The sequence below is a fragment of the Martes martes genome (genome assembly GCF_963455335.1).
Source record: "Martes martes genome assembly, chromosome: 4".
In the NCBI taxonomy this organism is placed as follows: Eukaryota; Metazoa; Chordata; class Mammalia; order Carnivora; family Mustelidae; genus Martes; species Martes martes.
This window is the reverse complement of record NC_137891.1, coordinates 170,395,103-170,416,921: the sequence shown is the minus strand read 5'-3', so window position 1 is coordinate 170,416,921 and position 21,819 is coordinate 170,395,103. Positions and strand designations below refer to the sequence as shown.

Genomic DNA, 21,819 nt, shown 5'->3' with positions numbered 1-21,819 from the left:
CTCATACACTGGTGGAAGGAATGTAAAAGAGTAGAACTACTTTGGAAAACAATTTGTAAGTTTCTTTAAAAAAATCAAACATAGGGGCGCCTGGGTGGGTCAGTTGGTTAAGCGTCTGCCTTTGGCTCAGATCATGATCCCAGTGTCCTGGGATCGAGCCCCACATCAGGCTCCTGGCTAAGCAGGGAGTCATCTTCTCCCTCTCCCTCTGTCTCTTTCCTTGCTCATGCTCTCTCTCTCTGTCCCTCTGTATCTCTCTGTCTCAAATAAATGAATAAAATCCTTAAAAAGTTATTTAAAAAAAAAATCAACCATAGGATCCAGCAAACACAAATATCCATCAAAGGGCAAATGGACAGGGGGCACCTGGGTGACTCAGTTGGTGGAGCATTCGACTCTTGATCTCAGGGTCATGAGTTCAAGCCCCATGTTGGGCATAGAGGCTATATTAAATATAAAAGGAAGATAGAAATTTGGACACAGATTCAAATACACATGCAAGGACAGTGCTAGGTGACTATAGAGGCAGAGGTTGGAGTGATGTGTCTATACACCAGAGAATGCCAAAGACTGCTGGCAGCCCCACCAGAAGCTAGTGGAGGGGCATAGTACAGATCCCCTTCAGAGGCTCAGGAGGAACCAACCTTGCCCACACCTTGATTTTGGACTTTTGGCCTCCAGAACTGTGAGAGAATAAATTTTTGTGGTTTTAAGCCACCTAATTTGTGGTAATTTGTTACAGCAGCCCTAGGACACCAATACAAGGTTGACAGGTATGTTCATAATTGTGGTGATGGTTTCACAAGTATATACACAAATAAAAACAGCAAATCATGCAGTTTATTGTATGTCACTTAGACATTACTGGAGTGTGAGGGTTTTTTGTTGTTTGGTTTTTGGTTTTGGGGGGTTTTTTTGGATGAACATTTAAAAAGGGAGGTCTTATTCAGAGTGACCAAGAAAAACTTTGAAATACATAAAGAAAAGGGGTGCCTGGGTGGCTCAGTCAGTCAAGACGCTGCCTTCGGCTCAGGTCATGATCCCAAAGTCCTGGGATCGAGTCCTGGAGCCTACTTTTCTCTCTGCCTCTGCCTGTCTCTCTGCCTACTTGTGCGCACGCGCGCGCTCGCTCTCTCTCTCTCTCTCTCTCTCTCTCTCGCCCACAAATAAATAAATAAAATCTTAAAAAAAAAAAAGAAATACATAAAGAATGTTGTGAATTGTGTAGAAATTGGGGCTGGGAGTTCTCTAGGCAGCCAGCTAAAGGGTTGCTAGCATGCAGTTCAAATACTAAGAAGTAGATATCAAACGTAACAAGTGAATAACTGATACCAGAGACGACAAGTTATTGTCGGTGATTAGCCTCTCAGAACTGTGGATGAGAGGAGAAACTTCATCAGTATTTTACAGAGAGAACCAGAATTAAAATCATAGTATCATAGAATATCATTTCAAAAGAGACAGCCTTAAATTCCAGTGGTTGCTAACTCACTGGTTTAAAAATCAAAAGGAAGACATGAGAGTCAGGTGGGAAGGACTGAAAAAATACATATGTGAAAATCTCAGTCCTGATGCCTGGCTTTCTGAATTAGAATTTCTATAGTATGCCTTAAAACTCTGTGCTCTTTCAGCAAATCTGTTTGAGAGGCAGCAGTCCAGTCCAAACCTTCACTTTACAGATGACTACACTCAGGATCTAACTGACCCTTTTTGTGGTGACAGGGCTCGTTACTATCAGAGCTAGAACTGGAATTTTGGCCTTCTGTTTGCATGTACAATTCTGTTTTATGTTGTGGTATCTGTACTAACACTTCCAACATGAGAATTGTTTCATAAACAGAGAAACTAATGAAATACCAACACAGTTTAAAAACCTCTTGCTTTCTTGCTAATGTAGAGGCTAATATAAACTGAGACCGAAACAAATCTTTATAAGCAGGCTTGGGACGTTTAATGGACAGTATCCTTATTTATCTCCTTTTTAGACGGCTGAGTCAAAGACCGACACCGGAAGAACTGGAACAGCGAAACATACTACAACGTGAGTCCAGCTCTGGGAAGAAAATTGGGTAGAATTTCTCAGACTTTATATTTCTGACTTTAATAGACATGCTGGAGAAAAGAAACATTTTCTACAAGGGCCAAGGAGAAGGTGTTCCAGCCCAGCAAGGACCACTCATATCTTTTCCCCTGAAGGAACAGAGTTCCCCCAAGCTTCTTTTATAAGATACCGTGTTATTGCTTAGTGTACTGGGAAGTGCCAGAAAATTCTGTTCCGTTGTATCCTGAGACTGCCTTGGCCATATAGGAGGATTTCACAGCACACGGTAGATGCTGCCCAACTTTTCTCTGCCTTCGGGGAAGGTAGCGGCTTTGCATTTGGAGGGGATCTTCCTATTCCTCGTGCACTTTGAGGCCTGGGGCCCAAAGCAAGGCCCAGTTGCCTTTTTCACCTCTGAAGACTTTCATACATCTGAAGTCACAAAACAAGACCCTGTATTTCATTTTCTTTCTGTGTTCATAACTAACTTCCTAAAATAGCATTCTGATCTAATACACATTTGATTCCGTTTTCCAGACTCGCGGGTGAAATTTGCCCTTAAAGCCTCCATGCTTTAAGAGGATTGGGCTTCATAGCGTCACCTGGGGACATGTTCGGTCTGACCAGCCCATCCCCTGTTCTCTCATCACTGTGTGGATACATACAGTTTAGGCACTAAGTGAATTTTAAACTTGGGAACCTTTATAGACCTATCACACGAAAGCTAGGCACATACCAAGCCATTCCCTATATGATCATTGAAAAACGTAAAGACCATTCTTAGCTCACAGGTGGTAAAAACACAGCCAGCTGGCTGGATTTGGTACCGTAGTGCTGCTGACGTTTGCTTTTAAGTATTCGACTCTACAGTTGAGAAAATTGTCTTGATGAGCCATCCCCAAAGTTAGTGTTTTATTCCGACTTGGAGTCTATAAGAAATAACTGCCCTGTAATTACTGAAAACTTTGATAGGCAAATTGCTGTTTTGAAGTAATATTCTTTGCTTTGGACTGTTGACTGTAGCTAAAAATGAAGCTGATCGGCAGGCAGAAAAACGAGAAATTAAACGTCGGCTCACTAGAAAGGTATGTAGCCCAAGTGTTCGGTTTCACGCTGTCTACTGATCACATACCTTGTATTTGGATGACCTGTTTGGTTAGAAAGAAACGAATTTGGGGCACCTGGGTGGCTCAGTGGGTTAAAGCCTCTGCCTTCGACTCAGGTCGTCCGTGATCCCAGGGTTCCGGGATCAAGCCCCACGTGAGGCTCCCTGCTCAGCGGGGAGCCTGCTTCTCCTTCTCCCACTTCCCCTCCCCTTCATTTGTTCCCCCCCTTTTAAAGGTTAAAACCTTTTTTTAAGATTTTAAGTAAAACCTTAAAAAAAATAAAAATAAATGAATTTGACTTGAATTGCCATAGATTGCTGTGAAAATAGAATCCATGATGCAGATACCGAAAATAACACTGCATTCTCAAGAGCTTGTTTGTTTTTTTTCATTTTTACTATTTAAAGAACACCTAGCACAAGAAGGTGCCCCGTTAATGTTTACAAAAATTCTGACCTTTTATTTGGTAAACCTGGGATTTTATGTGGACTCTAAAACCTGTTGAAGTATAGAGATGGTACCAGGGGGAGTGTGTAGCATTCAGTTTTGCCTGGAAAACTGGTGGTTTTCTACTCAGAAGGAATTGAACTGACCCTTAGTGATACCTGAAAAGTATGAAAACACTAACTGGGATTTTGTTGTTCGTCCCAGATCAAATAGGGTAAGAATCTTTCCTGTACCAGACCTATGTTAGCTTTTAAGCTTAGGAATTAATCCCCTTTTCCTTTCCTTCCCACCATAATAGTTTATAATTGCCTCTGATCAATTCCAGTTTGGCCTGAATTCTCTAGATATTTCTTAAAAGTTACAAGAATGCCCAGAAAAGGGAGACCTAGGTGGCTCAGTTGGTTAAGCAGCTGCCTTCGGCTCGGGTCATGATTCCAGGGTCCTGGGATCAAGCCCGCATCAGGCTTCCTGCTCAGCAGGGAGTCTGCTTCTCCCTCTGCCCTTTACCCTGCTTGTGCTCTCTCTCGCTCACTCTCTCTCTCAAATAAATAAAAGCTTTTTAAAAAGTAAATAAACAAAAATTTTTAAAAAAAAAAGAATGCCCAGAAAAGCAAAGGATCTAGACATTTTCTTCCTTTTTTCTCCCACTTTTTCCCTCCCCCAGGAACAGAAGGATCGTTGTTGATAAACTGAGGGTAGCTAGATGGCACAGCTGGACTTGATACCTTCAGGTTGAGCAGGTGACCTGATTGTGCAACCTTAAGTCATAATTCATTACTGAATCTGGGCATTATTCATATTAAAAGGAAATTTACCCTTTACCTTACCCACTAGATACTGCTTTCATTTTTTTTTTAAGATTTTATTTATTTATTTGACAGAGAGAGATCACAAGTAGGCAGAGAGGCAGGCAGAGAGAGAGAGAGGAGGAAGCAGGCTCCCCGCTGAGCAGAGAGCCGGATGTGGGGCTTGATCCCAGGACTCTGGGATCATGACCAGAGCTGAAGGCAGAGGCTTTAACCCACTGAGCCACCCAGCGCCCCTACTGCTTTCATCTTAAATATACTTACTTTCAGGGCACCTGGGTGGCTCAGTCAGTTAAGCATCTGCCTTCAGCTTCGGACATGATCTCAGGGTCCTAAGATTGAGCCCTAGGTCGGGCTCCCTGCTCAGTGGGGAGGCAGCTTCCCCCGCTCCCCCTGGTTTGTGCTCTCTTGCTCACTCTCTCTCTCTCTCTCTCCAATAAAATCTTTAAAAAAATAAAAATAAAAAATAAATGTCCTCACTTTCAAATGTATTATATATGAATTTATAGCCCTAATCCTTTTGCTACCCAAAACGTGGTCCACAGACCAGCAGCATTGGCATCACCTGGCAGCTTGCAAGAGATGCAGAATCTCAGGTCCCACCTCAGACCTGCTGAATCAGAATCTGCATTTTAACCAGGTCCCCAAACAATCTGTATGCATATTAAAGTTTGAGAGGCACCGGTTATACTGGTTATACTGGTTTATAGCTGTGGTTCTCAGTTTAGCTGGGCATTCAGGAACTTTAAAAACAAAACAAAACCTCCCAATACCCAGAATCTCTGGGAGTGGACCCAGGAATCTGGTGTCTACAGGCCCCCAGGTAATTCTGTGTGCCGCCAAGGCTGAAGCCCTGGGTCAGAGGCGGTTGGAATGCCTGTTTGACGCCTGATTCCTGGCATAGTGAATTAAGAGGCTCCATTTCTTTCAGCTCAGTCAAAGGCCAACTGTGGCTGAACTACTTGCCAGGAAGATCCTGAGGTTTAATGAATACGTGGAGGTAACAGATGCTCAGGATTATGACCGGCGAGCGGACAAACCCTGGACCAAACTGACCCCTGCTGACAAGGTAGGTGGCTGTTCGTTTGTCTTTCTCACTCTCTGTTTGAAGAATGTAAGACACTAACTAGAAGGGAAAAACTGTAAAATGTTTACTTCTGCTATAATGTTAAATTTCTAATCAAGGTACAGACGTAGGAACCAAAACTTTATATTAATGACTCCACCACCGCCACTGCCGCCACATCCGAAAGAAAAGAAAGTCTTTGCTCTGTCACAGAGTCCACAGATCTGGAAGGAAATTAAGACACATTTTAACGTGGTTAGGTTTGGTTGGAGGAAGTTTGGGTGGTTTATTTTAGTAATTATGGATTTCACTTTTATAACAGGGAAGACATTTTTATGTGCTGTAGAAACTATAAAAGCTACAATATCTCTTTTAAGCTCTGTGAGTGTTTTGATCTGAGTGGAGATACTCAGTTTATTGGGAGCTGAATTGTGTCAGGGAGGGCGATGTGTATCAGGCTCGGCGTGCAGACCTGGCTTCTCTCCTTGCTCTGGTTTGCCCACTGCGGGGTGCTGTGGCTCATGAAGTTAAGCACGATAGAGAATAGATGGCAGATGACACGGCTGACTGTAGCAGACTAAAGATGCTGAGACATCTTTGTTTCTACTCCACAGGCTGCCATACGAAAAGAATTAAATGAATTTAAAAGCTCAGAGATGGAGGTTCATGAAGAGAGCAAACATTTTACACGGTAAGACCCGGAAGATGCAAATACTGTGAGCTAAGTAGAGCTCCCCCACGACACCAACATAAGGGGGGTTGTTCCAATGGGAAGGACTCTAGGGACATCATTAAAAGAAGGACACAGCATGCTGACTGCAAGACGACATAAGAGAAAGGAACGAGGACCAAACCAAGAGGCTGTAGGAAATGCCTGACTGAGTGTAGTATTTTATGTGTATCATTTAATCCTTGCAATAGACCTGGAGGCTTTGTTAATATCCCCATTTTGCTGATGAAGAAACAGGCCAGGGCACCTCGCTGTCTCAGTTGGTGGAGCATGAGACTCTTGATGTGCGGGTTTGTGAGTTCAAGCCCTACACTGGGTGTAGAGCTTACCTAAAAAAAAAAAAAGAAAGAAAGAAAGACATGAAACAGGCCCAGAAGGGTTCATTAAGTTCCAGAACCAGGACTGGAGAAAAGAATGACTGACTGGAAGCCCCTGGGTGCTCTCTTCCTGCATCTCACTGTCCCGGGGTATGTGTGAGGAAATTGTTGTTGGGTTAGACGAGACCTCAGCCTCTTTGATTTCAGTTATTTCTGTCACTGCTGATCTTACCGAGTCAGTGTATAAATTTTGTTTTAGTTAGCTGTCTTCATGAAACAAGAAGTATTTTGATACAGAACTACTGTTATAATTAAGGACCCACCCAAAACTTAAAGAATCAGCTGGCTACAAACAGAATCTGTGAAAGTATGTAGGTGATTCTCAGAACATTTATAAAAAGCCAGAGGCGCCTGGCTGGCTCAGTTGGAAGAGCATGCAGCTCTTGATCTTGGGGTCGTGAGTTCAAGCCCCACATTGGGTGTAGAAATGACTAAAAATAAACTTTAAAAAAAAGAGAGGCTAAATGAGGGAAGATACAATGATGATTACAGTTTGCTATAAAAAAGCAAATAAGCTAAATTGGAAGATAAAATATTATTAAGCATTTTTCCATCACAATACAGGCAAAAGTTGCTTTTTTTTTTTTAAGATTTATTTATTCATTTTGGAGAACATGCATGAGCAAGGGAAGGGGCAGAGGGAGAGAGAGAGAATCTCAAGCAGACTCCACAGAACCTGATACGGGGCTCAATCCCACGACCCTGAGACCATGACCTGAGCTGAAACCAAGAGGTGCACACTCAATTGACTGAGCCACTCAGGTGTCCTGGTTTTTTTAACTATAGAATTTTTTTTTTAAGATTTTATTCATTTATTTGACAGAGAGAGATCACAAGCAGGCAGAGAGGCAGGCAGAGGGGGGTGGGGAGCAGGCTCCCCGCTGAGCAGAGAGCCCAATGCAGGGCTTGATCCCAAGACCCTGAGATCATGACCTGAGCTGAAGGCAGAGGTTTAACCCACTGAGCCACCCACGTGCCCCATAACTACAGAATTTTTTTGTACTGAACTCTGAGAGTACAGAAGGCAGATTTTTTGAAAAGCAGTAACACACTCAGGGCATTGTAATATGAACTCAAATAACAAGCCATACTTGTCAGCAAGGAGACTGTGCTCTAATCTGGAAACTACTCAGTATAGTGCAGTCAGTATGATAAATGCCTCAGTCATTCTGAATCTAGAATCTGCCAGGTTTCGTGTCCCAACTCCACCATTTCCTAGCTGTGTCAGTGTTAGCCATTCTCATTGTTATTCTAATAGTAATAAAGTACTATAGTGAGCAGCATTCAAGGAAAAGGGTCATAGAGAAGGTGATACTTAGACTGAGTCTTAAAGCATGTGAAGGAATTCATTTGGACAAGAAGGAAGGAAGGAAAGAACCAGCATTACCAAACAGCACTGTAAGCAGAAGGACCAGCATCAACAAAGCTGGAGGAGGTGAGAAAGTGTGCCATGTCTCCAGGTGACAGAAAATGTAGCTGGAGCAGGGGACATATGGGAGCAGTGTGGGGAGGAGAAGACCAGCGCGATGGATTATGGTCAGATGCTGAAGAGCTGTGCCTGTTACGCTAGGATTCTGGTGGCGCTCTGGCAGGTGCCGTGGAAGGCTGGAGAAGCTAGCGGCAAGGAAACCAGTTAGGAAGTCACTAAAATAGTCACAGTGAGCACACTGGTAGCTCAAACCAGGGACGTGATCACGACAATGCAAGAGAGAGGTTTGAACAACATTTCGAGCATAAGGGGGCGTCTGGGTAGCTCAGCTGGTTAAGTGTCTGGTCTCCCTCTTCCTCTGCATCTCCCCCTGCTTGTGCATGCTCTCTCTCAGGTAAATACATAAAATCTTTTTTTTTTTTAATTTCACTTTTTTTTTCAAAGATCTTATTTATTTATTTGATAGAGAGAGATCACAAGTAGGCAGAGCAGAAGGCAGAGAGAGGGGGAAGCAGGCTCCCCACTGAGCAGAGAGTCTGATGTGGGGCTCGATCCAAAGACCCTGAGATGATGACCTGAGCTGAAGGCAGAGGCTTAACCCACTGAGCCACCCAGGCACCCCAATACATAAAATCTTTTAAGGAAACATATTTCGGGGGTGCCTGGGTGGCGCCTGAGTGGCTCAGTGGGTTAAAGCCTCTGCCTTCAGCTCAGGTCACAATCCCAGGGTCCTGGGATCAAACCCCACATCGGACTCTCTGTTCCGCAGGGAGCCTGCTTCCTCCTCTCTCTCTGCCTTCCTCTCTGCCTACTTGTGATCGCTGTCTGTCAAATAAATAAATAAAATCTTTAAAAAAATAAAATAAAATAAAAGGGGAAGACGCACAGTAAGCAAACTGGAAAACACACTCTGTATGTTGAGCCCCATGACCCTGTGACACATTGACGTGGAGATTCATAGAGGAAGGTTGGGTGTTCAGGCTGCAAGTCCCGGGAGAAACAAAGCCTCAAGATACAAAATTATGAGAAAAGATAGTGGTTTTTGAGGGGAACATTATTTGTATGTAAAGGATGGACAGAGGAAAATGAACCAGGAAAGCATGCTGAGGAAAAGCAATTAAAGAAGAAGGAAAACAGGGCGCCTGGCTGGCTCAGTCAGTAGAGCGTCTAATCTCAAGGTCATGAGTTCAAGCCGCACACTGGCTGTGGAGATGACTTAAGAAAAAGAAGAAGAAAAGTCAGTTAGAATTAGAGTAGCAAAGAGGCAATTTTGAAAAACGAGAGTGTAGTGGCAGCAAAGGAGTCTACAGTGTCTGGTAACTCGGCTCTTTCTGCTCGTCTTGTTTTAGCTACCATCGCCCGTGACGCTGAAGTCTGAGAGAACAACTAAACCTCCCAACGCAGGGCTGCTTGGCTGCTTCAGTCTCCAGAGCGATGTGGAAGGAATTTCTGCACTTCCCCGCACAGCCAGGGTTGAGTCCTCTGGGATGTGGTTCCGGGTGAACAGCACTTCTGTGAACGTAGCATTTCACTGGAATGGGTAGTGGTATGCTGCTCTGGACAAAACTCTTTCCGGTGCCTTGAACCCTGTGATACCGCAGCATACTTGTGGGGTCTTCCTCACCAGCCACCCATGCTCCGGGCCACCCGCACCCTCACCCCAAGATGACTGCCTGTGCTGGGGCACAGTTTGCACTGTTCGCCTTACCTGCTCCGTCCTGGTTGGGAGAGCCCCTTGTGCAGGCACCAAATTCCAGCTGTCAGATCCAGCTGGTGGTGGGAAGAACCTTCTGGAGGCCCCCAGCCTTCTGGCAAAGGGGCCCCCACCTCCAGGGCACGCCTCCACACCACACTGGCACGTCCGTTGAAAACACCGTACTATACCTCTCGTAACACAGCAATACAGGCCTCTTCGGGCGATTGGGCCTCAGAGAAGCTCAGGATCTGACATGTTTTTCCTTTTCAGCACAAGTTATCCTGATTTTTATTTTTAAAGTTTAAGAAGAAAAAAAAAGTCTTGAAGAAGTGCTAGAAACTTGTGTTTTTCCTATCTATGAAGCAGTCAGCTGCAATTAGATTCCAAGTTAGGAAAATGAGAAAGCATATATGTTTTCTACAGACAAAACCAACACCAAAAAAGGCCTTTATTGTTAATGCCAACTTGGCAGAAAACAAACTCATGGCTTAAATTTTATAAGCTGTTGTACTTTTGTCATACCAAATGAGATTCTAAATCATTCTGACCAATAGATGTATTCTCCTCCATAAAACAGAGTTGTGGCAACTCTGGGAGCAGCCATCCTCCTTGGACTGCCCCCCCTCCCCGCCCCCTAAGGTCACTGTAAGATCTAGGGACACAGGTGCTGGACGGGAAGGGGTCTCTGGAGGAGGAAGTAGGAGGGGCACCATCATGACCCACTCCTCCTCCCTTCTCCTCAGTGCTGTTGGCCCTTCCCTCCTGCTGACCTTACCCTCTCTGGCAGCTTCCCCCTCACGTACCCGTCCTCTGCCAAGCAGTCGCCAGTATCCTCAGTGCCCTGGCCTGGACTCAGTCCCCACCCCTTGTCTTTGTAGTATATAGTAATATGATTTTCTAAAACAGAAAATTCCTTTGCTTCCTTTGAGTTTTTATTTCGAAAACCATACAGCCTCATCTTTTCCTTCTAATACCTGTCCATACTAAGTGGGAAAAAAAATAGTTCCTATTTAACTGATGAATGTGGCTTTTTTCCCCTTATTTTAATGTTCAGAAAACGGTGGCTGTTTCATAGATTTCTTCTGCGGTCCCTGTTCTGTCGCAGCTGTTAAGTAGACGTTCCTCGTTTTCTGCTTTTATGTCCCTGTGATATTTGCTGAAAAAATCAGAATATCAGGTCAAAACAAAGGAGGTGAGGTGACCATGAAAGGGAGTGTTTTCTCTCTGTATGGGGAATAGGGAAGTCTTCGGATTTCTCAGTTACTGTCACATGCTTTGCAGCTATGAAACTGGTGGGGCCGCAGCTCCTTGAAGCTCATTACATTCGGTGTGACTGCAGGAAAAGTGACAGTTCTACACAGTTGTCAAGGGTCTGTATGTAAGGTGGCCACACATATGACTTGTTCTGTTGGGTCGGTTTGGAGACTGTTTGGCTGATGCCAGCATTCTCTGTGACTTGAAGTGACATTTTCAAACTCTTCTTCCGCTGCCTGGCTTTGCCTTCATGTGCCAAGTTTGAAACAGGATTTGATTACCTGAGCTACTTGTCTGCTCTCTGTGCCGCCAAGCACTCTAGTTCGTCTTTCATCTCATCATGTCCTTTTGAAACAAGATGCTTTGGGGATCAAGTCTTTTCAGGTGTTTTTATATATATACATATATATATATATATATATGATGGATTTTGTGTTCCCTTTTTGTGTAAGTAACAATTCACAATCATAATGTAAAGAAGAAATAAATGATGTATTGTACTTCAAGATATTTCCCTGATGTACAGAATCTCCTTGTAAAGTAAATAATTGCGTTGTATATCAGTCTTCTTATCAATATTAATTATAAAGTATTTTAGAATTAAAAAAAAAAGCCAAACTATTATTCTGGTGTGAGGTGCTTATTTTTTTAATTTACCTTATTCAAAAAGACTTAAGATAGCTTATAAATGATACTTAAAATACTGCTAGACACCCTAAATGAGAAGTAAATGAGGGGGGGAAATAATACTAAGAATATTAAGTGTAGGGACGCCTGGGTGGCTCAGTCGTTAAGCGTCTGCCTTTGGCTCAGGTTATGATTCCAGGGTCCTGGGATTAAGCCCCACATCGGGCTCCCTGCTCGACGGGAAGCCGGCTTCTCCCTCTCCCACTCCCCCTGCTTGTGTTCCCTCTCACACTGTCTCTGTCAAATAAATAAATAAAATCCTCAAAAAAAAAAAAAATATTAAGTGTCGCCAGAGGTGAGATCAGTCAAGTTTCTGTCTGTGCACACGAGTGGAAAAAGAATGGGCTGCAGAGAGAGGAAAGCCAAGTGTGACCAACCCCCCCACCCCCGTAGTATATACCGGCTATGGCACCAGGTCCATTATCCTATTTATCCCACCCCTAAACTGGGAGGTAAGGGGAAATACACTCCTGTTATCAGGGAAGAACCTGGGAAGTAAAGTCCCCTCCTGAAGGTCAAGGCCTATAGTCACTCTTTGCATATATTCAAGAACAATCAGTTGTCCCTACAAGGATTTACTGTGTGTGAACCACACATAAGTAGACTTTAGGCTGATGGCACAGTAGGACAGACAGTTCCTTCCTCATGTCCTCCTCGGGCAAGCAGCCCAGTTTCAATCCAGGTGGCCGCACCAAATGACTCACTTTCCTCTTGTCACTTCGGAGAATGGCTTTGATGAGTACACCACCCTTTACCAAGAGAGGAGAAACCATGAGTCAGAACTGTTCATGTCATTGAGTTCTATCTGCTCCCAGATTTTCCTTCTCCTAGCCCTCCAAAGACCCCACAGGGGCCGAAGCTCCAAAGAGATCTCACATAGCCATTGCTCTTTTGAGGTTAAGCATTGTCCACAGAAGGTGCACATTGCTCAGAGTTTGTTGAAACAATGAATGAATTTAGGGTCCTTAGGGATTTAGATTAGTGTGCCCAGGCCAGGGAGGACTATAGTTGGTGACTGAGAAGAGGTAAGAATGGGAGGGGATGGGATAGGAAGTATACCTAGGAAAGGTAAGAATGCACAACAAAGAGAAGCCAAGCCCTGAAACCAAAACAGCCCAAACCACTGCTTCAAGGCTCTATTCAGTTCCAGCTCTAGGAGGCATGAAGCATAAAGCAGGAACCACCAGCAACCTGGGCCACTTGGTCAGTCTGTCTTGTGTGAGTAGCATTAATTTCTTGCCCCAACAAAGCCTAGAGGTCATCTGACAGAAACAAACATCCTTAATTTTCCTCTATCTGGTACTGAAGAGAGACACCATTCATTCATTCATTCATTCATTCAGTGTTTATCTCCTTCCTAACCTCCACTCCCAGGAAAAAACAATCTTCCCTTGATCTTTTTCTCGTAAACCTATTACCTACCTCCAGCTTTTCCTACACTCCCTTGATGTAATCTATTCTAATGTTAAATTCCTTCACAGTCCAAGCAGTTGAGCTAAATGAGTGACCCGTGGCAAAAGAAGAAGTGATGCTGATGGAAACTGAATAGGCTACTTGACATTGGCTTAGGACCTCTGGTCTCTCCACACCACTTTCCATTTCTAAAGCCAGAGTCACTCACCTCATCAAAATCTAAACTAAATCCAAAATGAAATGGCTTTGCCTGAGGTCACCAGTGACTTCTCAGTTAACTGCCACTTCCCAAACCTGTTTTCAGCTCCTAATGTATTTGACTATTCTGCAGCATTTATTTGATGCTTTGGGCCATGTCCTAGTCTGCAAAACTTCTTCCTTGGCTTTTCAGACCCCACTGTCGCCCAGTTCTCTGATCATGCTTTCTCTGCCCTGGTGACTTCTTCCCTGACCAATATTTATATGTCCTCTTGTCACTCTCCCTGCCCTCCCAAGGTGACATCCACCACCACTCTTATTCTGACCACTTCTAAATCTCTCTGCAACTTAGATTCCTTGCTGGAATCCAACCCTATATCCAGTTGCCCTTTGGACATCTATACGCCCAGATGTTCCCAAGGTAACTTTTCTGCACCACCAATGTGGACCTTACTGTCTACCTCCACAGCCTACTTTCTCAATCATCGGAGTTAGAGGACCACCTATGTTCACTCTCATAAGCCTAAAACTTTGGTATTATCTGCAAGTTCCTCTCTGCAGGTTTGGTGAGACAATAAATTCTGTGCACTCGCTACCTCAGAAATGTCTCTCGATTCCTAGATCTCCTCTCGCCTTGTTTACTATTAAAGTTCGAAGGTACCGGGGCGCCTGGGTGGCTCAGTGGGTTAAAGCCTCTGCTTTCGGCTCAGGTCATGATCCCGGAGTCCTGGGATCGAGCCCCGCATCGGGCTCTCCGCGGAGCGGAGAGCCTGCTTCCTCCTCTCTCTGCCTGCCTCTGGCCTACTTGTGATCTCTCTCTCTGTCAAGTGAATAAATAAAATCTTTCAAAAAAAAAAAAAAAGTTTGAAGCTACCATAATATAATGGGACTTCATAACCTCTGATCTTTCCAATCTGTCCTCCAATATTTACACTAGGGTTTCCTTTCTAAAATGCAAAGCTGAGGGCGCCTGGGTGGCTCGTGGGTTAAGCCTCTGCCTTAGGCTCAGGTCATGATCTCAGGGTCCTGGGATCGAGCCCCACATCGGGCTCTCTGCTCAGCAGGGAGCCTGCTTCCTCCTCTCTCTCTCTCTCTCTCTCTCTCTCTGTGCCTGCCTTTCTGCCTATTTGTGATCTCTCTGTCAAATAAATAAATAAAATCTCAAAAAAAACAATGTATCATTGTAAAAATAATTAAATAAATAAAATAAAATGCAAAGCTGGTCACAGCAGTCCTTTACTTCAGAACTTAGTGGTCCCTAGTTGCCTGCAAGATAAAATTTAAGCCCTTGGGCCTGGACTACAACAGAGTTTATGATCTAGCATTGGCCCACTTTCTCGTCTTGTGAAAAGAGTGGGCCCTTCTTCCTTCAGTGTTCCTCATCAAGCTGACATTTTCCCCTTCCCAGAAGACCACGGCCCTGCTCGCTCCACAGCCGGCGATGTTCTCATGATCCACACTCCACTCCTTCCCTCCACCCTCCCAGTCTGAGGTCAAATTTTGACTCCCAGGAAAATGCCTTCAGCCTTCAGATTGTTCCGTTGCTCTGTCCTCTGTGTTCTCAGAATACAGCACTCGTTGAGTTATCATTTGCCGGCACGTCTATTTCTCCCAGTCCGGGGCTCTCACAGCAAAGCGTTTCAGGCTGGCTTCTTTGGTAGAGCCTGCGACTCCTGATCTTGGGGTTGTAAATTCAAGCCCTACTTGGGTGTAGAGATTACTTAAAAATAAAATCTTAAAGAAAAAAAAAAGAGTTTCATGTCAGAGTTCCCTGTGTCTAGCACAATGCTTAGCAAATAAATCATATCCACTAAGTAAATGTTGAATGAGTGATTGAAAGGGAGCTGAATACTGGTAATATGTCCAGACAAGTAGCAGAATTATTTGTCTTCTCTCCTTTATGCTACTGGTGCTCAAACATTTTGGTTTTGTGACTCCTTTACAATTTTATTTTATTTATTTATTTATTTAGATTTTATTTATTTATTTGACAGACAGAGATCACAAGTAGGCAGAGAGGCAAGCAGAGAGAGAGAGGAGGAAGCAGGCTCCCTGCGAAGCAGAGCGCCCAATGTGGGGCTCGATCCCAGGACCGTGGGATCATGACCTGAGCCGAAGGCAGAGGCTTTAACCCTCTAAGCCACCCAGGCACCCTCCTTCACAAATTTTAAAAATTATTCAGAACCCCAAAGAACTTTTATATGAATGACATATAAGTAGTGATACTTACTGTACTAAAATTAAAACTGGGGAAATTTTTAAATGTATATAATTTATGTACCTTTCAAAATAATAACCCCAATGCATGTTAACATTAATAATATTTTTTAACGAAAAATAACTAGTTTTTTGGAGTGCCTGGGTGGCTCGGTCAGTTAAGCATCTGCTTTTGGCTCAGATCATGATCCCAAGGTCCTGGGATGAAGCTCCACATCAGGCTCCCTGTTCAGTGGGGAGCCGGCTTCTCCCTCTCCCTCTGCCTGCTGCTCGCCCTGGTTGTGCTCTCTGTCTCTCTCTGTCAAATAAACTCTTTTAAAAAAATAACTATTTTCCAAAATAATTAGGGAGTGGCATTGTTCTGCATTTTTTTTTGCAAATCTCTTTAATGTCTGATTTAATAGATGACAGTTCAATTCTCAGTCTGCTCCTGTATGCGATCTATTGCTGTATGTTGTTTTGATTTAAGTAAATGAAGAAAATCCAATCCCACACAGATATAAAGCTGGTAAAGATGACAGCCATTCTTTCAATTTAAGGAGTATTTCATGAAAAAATGTGGCTATTTCACCTCATAACTTCAAACAGTTGTGTAAGTGCTTTTCCTGGAGACAAATGCTGTATTTTATGTGTACTTCTCACTTTGTCACAAAAAATATTAAGAAGATGGATACTAGGGGCGCCTGGATGGCTCGGTGGGTTAAGCCTCTGCCTTCGGCTCAGGTCATGGTCTCAGGGTCCTGGGATTGAGCCCCACATTGGGCTCTCTGCTCAGCAGGCAACCTGCTTCTCCCTCCCTCTCTGCCTACCTCTCTGCCTACTTGTGATCTCTGTCAAATAAATAAATAAAATCTTAAAAAAAAAAAAAGAAGATGGATACTCAAAATTTGAGAATTAATGAAATTAATGACTTATTTTTTTCATCAAAGGCATTCTTAGGGGACACTGACTCTATTTTTATTTTGCTATATATATTTTTTGTGGTAAAAAACACATGACATAAAATGTGCCTTGGTGGGTGGAGGGGATGGGCGGGGGCAGGCGGGGAGGGCTGCACCTGACTGGTTCAGTTGGAAGAGTTGGAAGAACATGGACTCTTGATCTCAAAAAACATAAAATGTGCCCTTTTTAACCATGTTTAAGTATACAGTTCAGTAGTCACTGTATGCACACTGCAGTATAACAAATTTCCAGTACTCTTTCATCTTGCTAAACTGAAACTCTGTACCTACTGAATGACAATATTCCCAGGGTGCCTGGGTGGCTCAGTCAGTTAGGCATCTGCCTTCGGCCTGGGTCATGATCTCAAGGTCCAGGGATCAAGCCCTCCCTCAGGTTCCCTGCTCAGCAAGGAGTCTGCTTCTCTCTCTCCCACTCCTTCTGTGTGTTCTCTCTAGTTCTCCCTCTCAAATAAACAAATAAAAAAAAAAAAAAAAAAGAAGATGAAGAACAATATTCCCCCTTTCTATATACCCCCAGTCCCTGGCAACCACTATTTTCTAAGAGTTTGAGAAACTGACTTTTTCTTAGGTATTTTATTTATTTATTTATTTATTTGACAGACAGAGATCACAAGTAGGCAGAGAGGCAGGCAGAGAGAGAGAGGAGGAAGCAGGCTCCCTGCTGAGCAGAGAGCCCTATGCGGGGCTCGATCCAAAGACCCTGAGATCATGACCTGAGCTGAAGGCAGACACTTAACAGCTGAGCCACCCAGGCACCTCAATTTTTAAAATTTAAATTCAATTAATTAATGTATAATATACTATTTGTTTCAGAGGTAGAGGTCAGTGATGCATCAGTCTTATATGATACCCAGTGCTTATTAAGGCACCAGCAGTTTTATCCACCATTTCACTTTATAGCATTAGTGCAGAATCAACACAGTGAAAAAGGCAAAAAAAAGTTTAAGTATTATTATGAAATAGTTTTGACCTCATGGATTCCCAAGAGTCTCAGAAACCCCCCAGGTTTGACAACTTTGCTTTAGAAACCATTGCTCTGGGCATGTTTCGCATCTTAAAATCTAGGTAATAATACCACTGTCTTAGAATTGCTGTGCTAGTAAATAACCTACACAAAGAATTCAGCACAGAGGCACCTGGGGGGGCCCAGTCAGTTAAGCATCTGCCTTCTGCTCAGGTCCTGATCCCAGGGTCCTGTCTTGGGAATCCCTCACCTGCTCAGTGGGGAGCCTGCTTCTCCCTCTCCTCCCAGCTTGAGTGCTATCTCTCTCCCTATCTGTTTCTATCCCTGTCTCGCTCTCAAAAAAAAAAAAAAAAAAAAAAAAAATGTAGAGGGACGCCTGGGTGGCTCAGTTGGTTGGGCGGCTGCCTTCGGCTCAGGTCATGATCCCGGCGTCCTGGGATCGAGTCCCACATCGGGCTCCTTGCTCCACGGGGAGCCTGCTTCTCCCTCGGCCACTCTGTCTGCCTGTGCTCACACTCTCTCTCTCGCTGACAAATAAATAAATAAAATCTTAAAAAAAAAAATAGAAATCTTAAAAAAAAAAAAGCGGGGGGGGCCACAAAATCTTATAGGAGGAACACTATAAATATTTCCACTCATTATTACCTATTACCTAATCTCTATTCGCTTAACACCATATTCAAAATTCTATCACATTTGCAACATTTCACATGTAATATGTATCTCCAGAATTCTTTACTTGCCTACTTCTTTATATTAGGGGAGTGTGTGTTAAAATATGCTTAATGTAAAATTTACCTTTTTAACCATGTTTAAGTGTACAGTTCATTTGTATTAAATACATCCATTGTTCTGTATTGGAGGATTTTGATTTTAACCAATTCCTTATTTATTTATTTATTTGGGCCCCTGGTGGCTTAGTCGGTTAAGTGGCATCCTCCCTAGGGTCATTCCAGTTCCGCAAAGGGCTCCCCGCTCAGCGGGAGGCTGCTTCTGTCTCTCTTTTTCTCTGTCTCTCTCTCCCTGCTCGCACTCTCTCTCTCTCAGATAAATAAATAAATAAATAAAATCTTTTCTTTTTAAAAATTTTATTTATTTACTTGAGAGAACAAGAGCGCGAGATAGAGCACAGAGGGGGAGACGCTCTGCTGAGCCAGAAGCCCCACGCGGGGCTCGATCCCACCATGCTGGGATCATGACCTCAGCCGAAGGCAGCCGTTTAACCGACTGATCCACCCAGGCGCTCCAATAAGTAAAACCTTTTAAAAAAAAATTAGCCAGTTCGTGTAGAAGTATTTCTGTCCTATTTATCTACTCATTTATCAAATGTTTAATTTCACATATGACAGGGCGGATTCGATCGCTTTTGTGAGTGTGCATTTTTCTAGATGGCTTTTTCGATTTTGCATATAATTACTCCAAAGTGTTGGGGGGGGTGGCGACTTTATTTGAGCGTACATCCTGCAGATTGGGTTAGCTGATTGCTGAGAAGTAAACCTGCCACTCAGCACGGACTACATATTTCTAAACCCCGCTTCAGTCATTTACGTTCCCCAGCAAGGTTCCCGCGCGAGGGCCCTATTGTCGCGAGAAGACTCCGAACCAGGTAGGGGTGGGGCTTAAGCCGCAGTGGTTCCCAGAACTCTTAGCGAATTTCCGGTTCCCTAACTGCGCAGGGCGATGCGCAGGCGCAATAGATAAACCTTGACTTCCGCGCGCTTCAGAAGGTATAAATATAGATGCCCGGGTGTTTGCTCGGTCTTTTCGAGAGAGTTGCGGCTTTGAGTTGTTTGCTGTTGGTGAGTCTATTTACCCGTTCGATTCGTTAGTTCTAGGTCTAGTACCCGGGTCCCGCCAACCAGATTTCCTTTTAGGTTTCCTCTCCAGGATTCCCTTCTGCGGTGTCTGTGCTGACTACACTTACTGGTGCAGCTCAATTCGGCCGGATGTGGGCCGCTGAGGCCTCGCGAGCCGCGGGGCTTGCCAATAATCTAAGGCGCTCGCGCCGAAACCTGCAGAGGTGCCACCTCCCCAGCCGGTCGCTAAATGCGCGGCCCACCCCCGCCCTGTTGCCCATCGCCCGGCTTATGAGCTTGTCTCCACGAGGCGGTGGAACTGCATGCAGGTCCTTTAATTCTGACACTCATCTGAGCTTAATTGATTTCGAAACGGACGATTCTTAATTCTCCCACTTCCTTTATGATGTAGGGAAGGGGTCACGACTCCTGATGACCGGTTTATGGGTAGGAGCCGTAATTGCTGTGTCAGCGGCTCTGCATTTGCTATTTCCTTGACAGTAGTGTTAATCGCCTGTTGGGGTTTGCAAATATGTTTGGGGTTCCTGGCTGAAAGTGCGTTTAGGTCACTAACAAGAGACTGCTGATCGGTTTTTAACTCGAGTTTCGTTGGCACTTGGGAATTCAGGGTCCACCCCCAAAATGGATATCCTGGGGAAGTAGCTTACAAGTTAAGTAAATGACAGTGACCAACGTGGATATTCCCGGGAGGTCACTCTCCCCGGGCTCTGTCCAGGTGGCGTATGGGAGCATAGGGCTCTGCCCCGTGACGTATGGTCCCTTTCCACGACGTTGGAGATGAAGCTGGGCCTTGAGTCTGCGCCTGCATATTCCTACAGCTTCTCAGAGTCCTCTGGACCATGACTGAGGAGACAAACCATGCAGGAAACAGCTCTGTAGAGCACCCTCTATCTGGATCTAGGTTGACTGGAAAGAAAAATCTCTTACCAGCTGCTGTATTACTGGATTAAGCTCTTGCCTACTTTGTTTTGCAGGGATCGCTCAGGATTCCAAATAAATTGATTTGAGGTAAGTAAACGAAAGAATTTGGGGTAAGAATTGTTTTTGGTTTGTGTTTTCCCGTTGACATTTAAGTCACCCTAGCCCAGTTCCTTTTCATGAATATGTTCCTGCCATTTAATACACCCAGATAGAAACTTTGCTGCATTTTGTTGATATCTTGACAGTTTTGTAAATGTATGCTCATATCTGGGAAGATAGCTTGTTATCCTGTAGAAGTTAATATTTTCACGTCTTTAATTGTCGTGGGATAGGGTGGAAACTTCTCTGCTAATGGGAAAATTCTTAACAGTTGGGGTGAATTAACCAAAGTCGAGATTATCAAAGTGTGCATGCAAATCATAGATAAAACAAATGTGCATACAACCTCAAAGTCTGTGTATGGTTACCAAGGATTTGGTCTCCAGTACAAGCCCTTTCCCTGAGATGAAGATGGGTGTATGTACCTGAATATTGCTAAGACCATGAGACAGTAGTAAAAACTGGGTTTTTAACAGGCTTTTGTCACATTCACTTGTGTAGCATGGAATGGGGAAAAATGAAATTTCTTAAATGTTTTGAGGGTGATGCTGTTTAATCATAGGCATTCCAACGTGGATACACCCGGGAGGTCACTCTCCCCGGGCTCTGTCCAGGTGGCATACGGGAGCATAGGGCCCTGCCCCGTGACGTATAGTCCCTTTCCACAACGTTGGAGATGAAGCTGGGCCTTGAGTCTGCGCCTGCATATTCCTACAGCTTCTCAGAGTCCTCTGGACCTTGACTGAGGAGACAAACCATGCAGGAAACATCTAATGAAAACTTGAAATTTTTAGTGAGATCGTGAATATGAGTCTGATCCTCTTTATTTGTTTTCATTCAGGAGAGAAGAGGAGCTTCACCTAACATTGGCTGTTAACACTTAACCTTTTGGGTCCTTTATTTGGCAGGGAGGGTTGGTAAAATGAATGATAAATGCTGTTTTGTAAGGTAAGCCTGGAAGTTTGGAAGCTTGGGCATATTTGACCCGTTTTTTCAAACTGCCGTTAATACTAAATTTGGGGAACAAGTTGAATGTTCTATAGGACAGGTGCCCAGTAAAATTTAACTAGTGAGGACAGGACTGAATATGGCCATGTCTATTAAAACAGTCTGGTCCTTTAAAAAATAAGTAAATAAATAAAACAGTCTGGTCCAAAAGATTCCAGAATGCCTATGAAGAGAAAACTTGTCCTAAGGAAATTAAGATACTACTTGGCCTTTTCTACTATTCTCGAGTAAACTGGGTTTTATAACTACATAACTGAATGGAGAACAGAAGCCTATGAAATCCTAAGTATGTCTTAAAGATGCAGGTCTGTTTATAATGTATTTATGAATTATAATAAAGATGACTACATACTTGTGTGGCTCCCTTTTTGGGGGGGAAATGTGACTGACAACTGTATTCTGCAAATGGAAGTGCTTGTTTTGGGAAAACCACCTTTGCAGTTACTGTTTGAGTAGTTCTGCATTAACTAAAGAGGCTGAGCTTGTGTGTCTTGTCACTTGTGTGACAATGTGTCACACATTCTGATGTGGGGAAATGTGTAATTCCTACCAGTTACAGGTAAAAGGTTGCATTCAAAGGT

The 21,819-nt window shown here is 43.8% G+C and overlaps 1 protein-coding gene and 1 long non-coding RNA gene across 4 annotated transcripts in view; both read left to right on the top strand.

The window, feature by feature from the left end:
• The window catches only part of PHACTR4 (phosphatase and actin regulator 4), a 104,351-nt gene extending 93,754 nt beyond the window's left edge, over positions 1-10,597 (top strand). For all 3 annotated transcript variants that reach the window (XM_080801115.1, XM_080801116.1, XM_080801114.1), the window contains 5 exons: positions 1,986-2,041; positions 3,065-3,126; positions 5,332-5,469; positions 6,081-6,157; positions 9,352-10,597. In XM_080801115.1, the coding sequence (XP_080657241.1) occupies positions 1,986-2,041; positions 3,065-3,126; positions 5,332-5,469; positions 6,081-6,157; positions 9,352-9,367 (349 nt within the window). In that variant the 3' untranslated portion in view covers positions 9,368-10,597. The remainder of the gene's footprint in view (positions 1-1,985; positions 2,042-3,064; positions 3,127-5,331; positions 5,470-6,080; positions 6,158-9,351) is intronic.
• Positions 10,598-19,100: 8,503 nt separating this feature from the next.
• On the top strand, positions 19,101-21,588 carry LOC308342068. The gene is made up of 3 exons (XR_013966744.1): positions 19,101-19,192; positions 20,185-20,218; positions 21,072-21,588. It is a non-coding gene; the product is annotated as an uncharacterized lncRNA (long non-coding RNA).
• Positions 21,589-21,819: the final 231 nt, after the last annotated feature.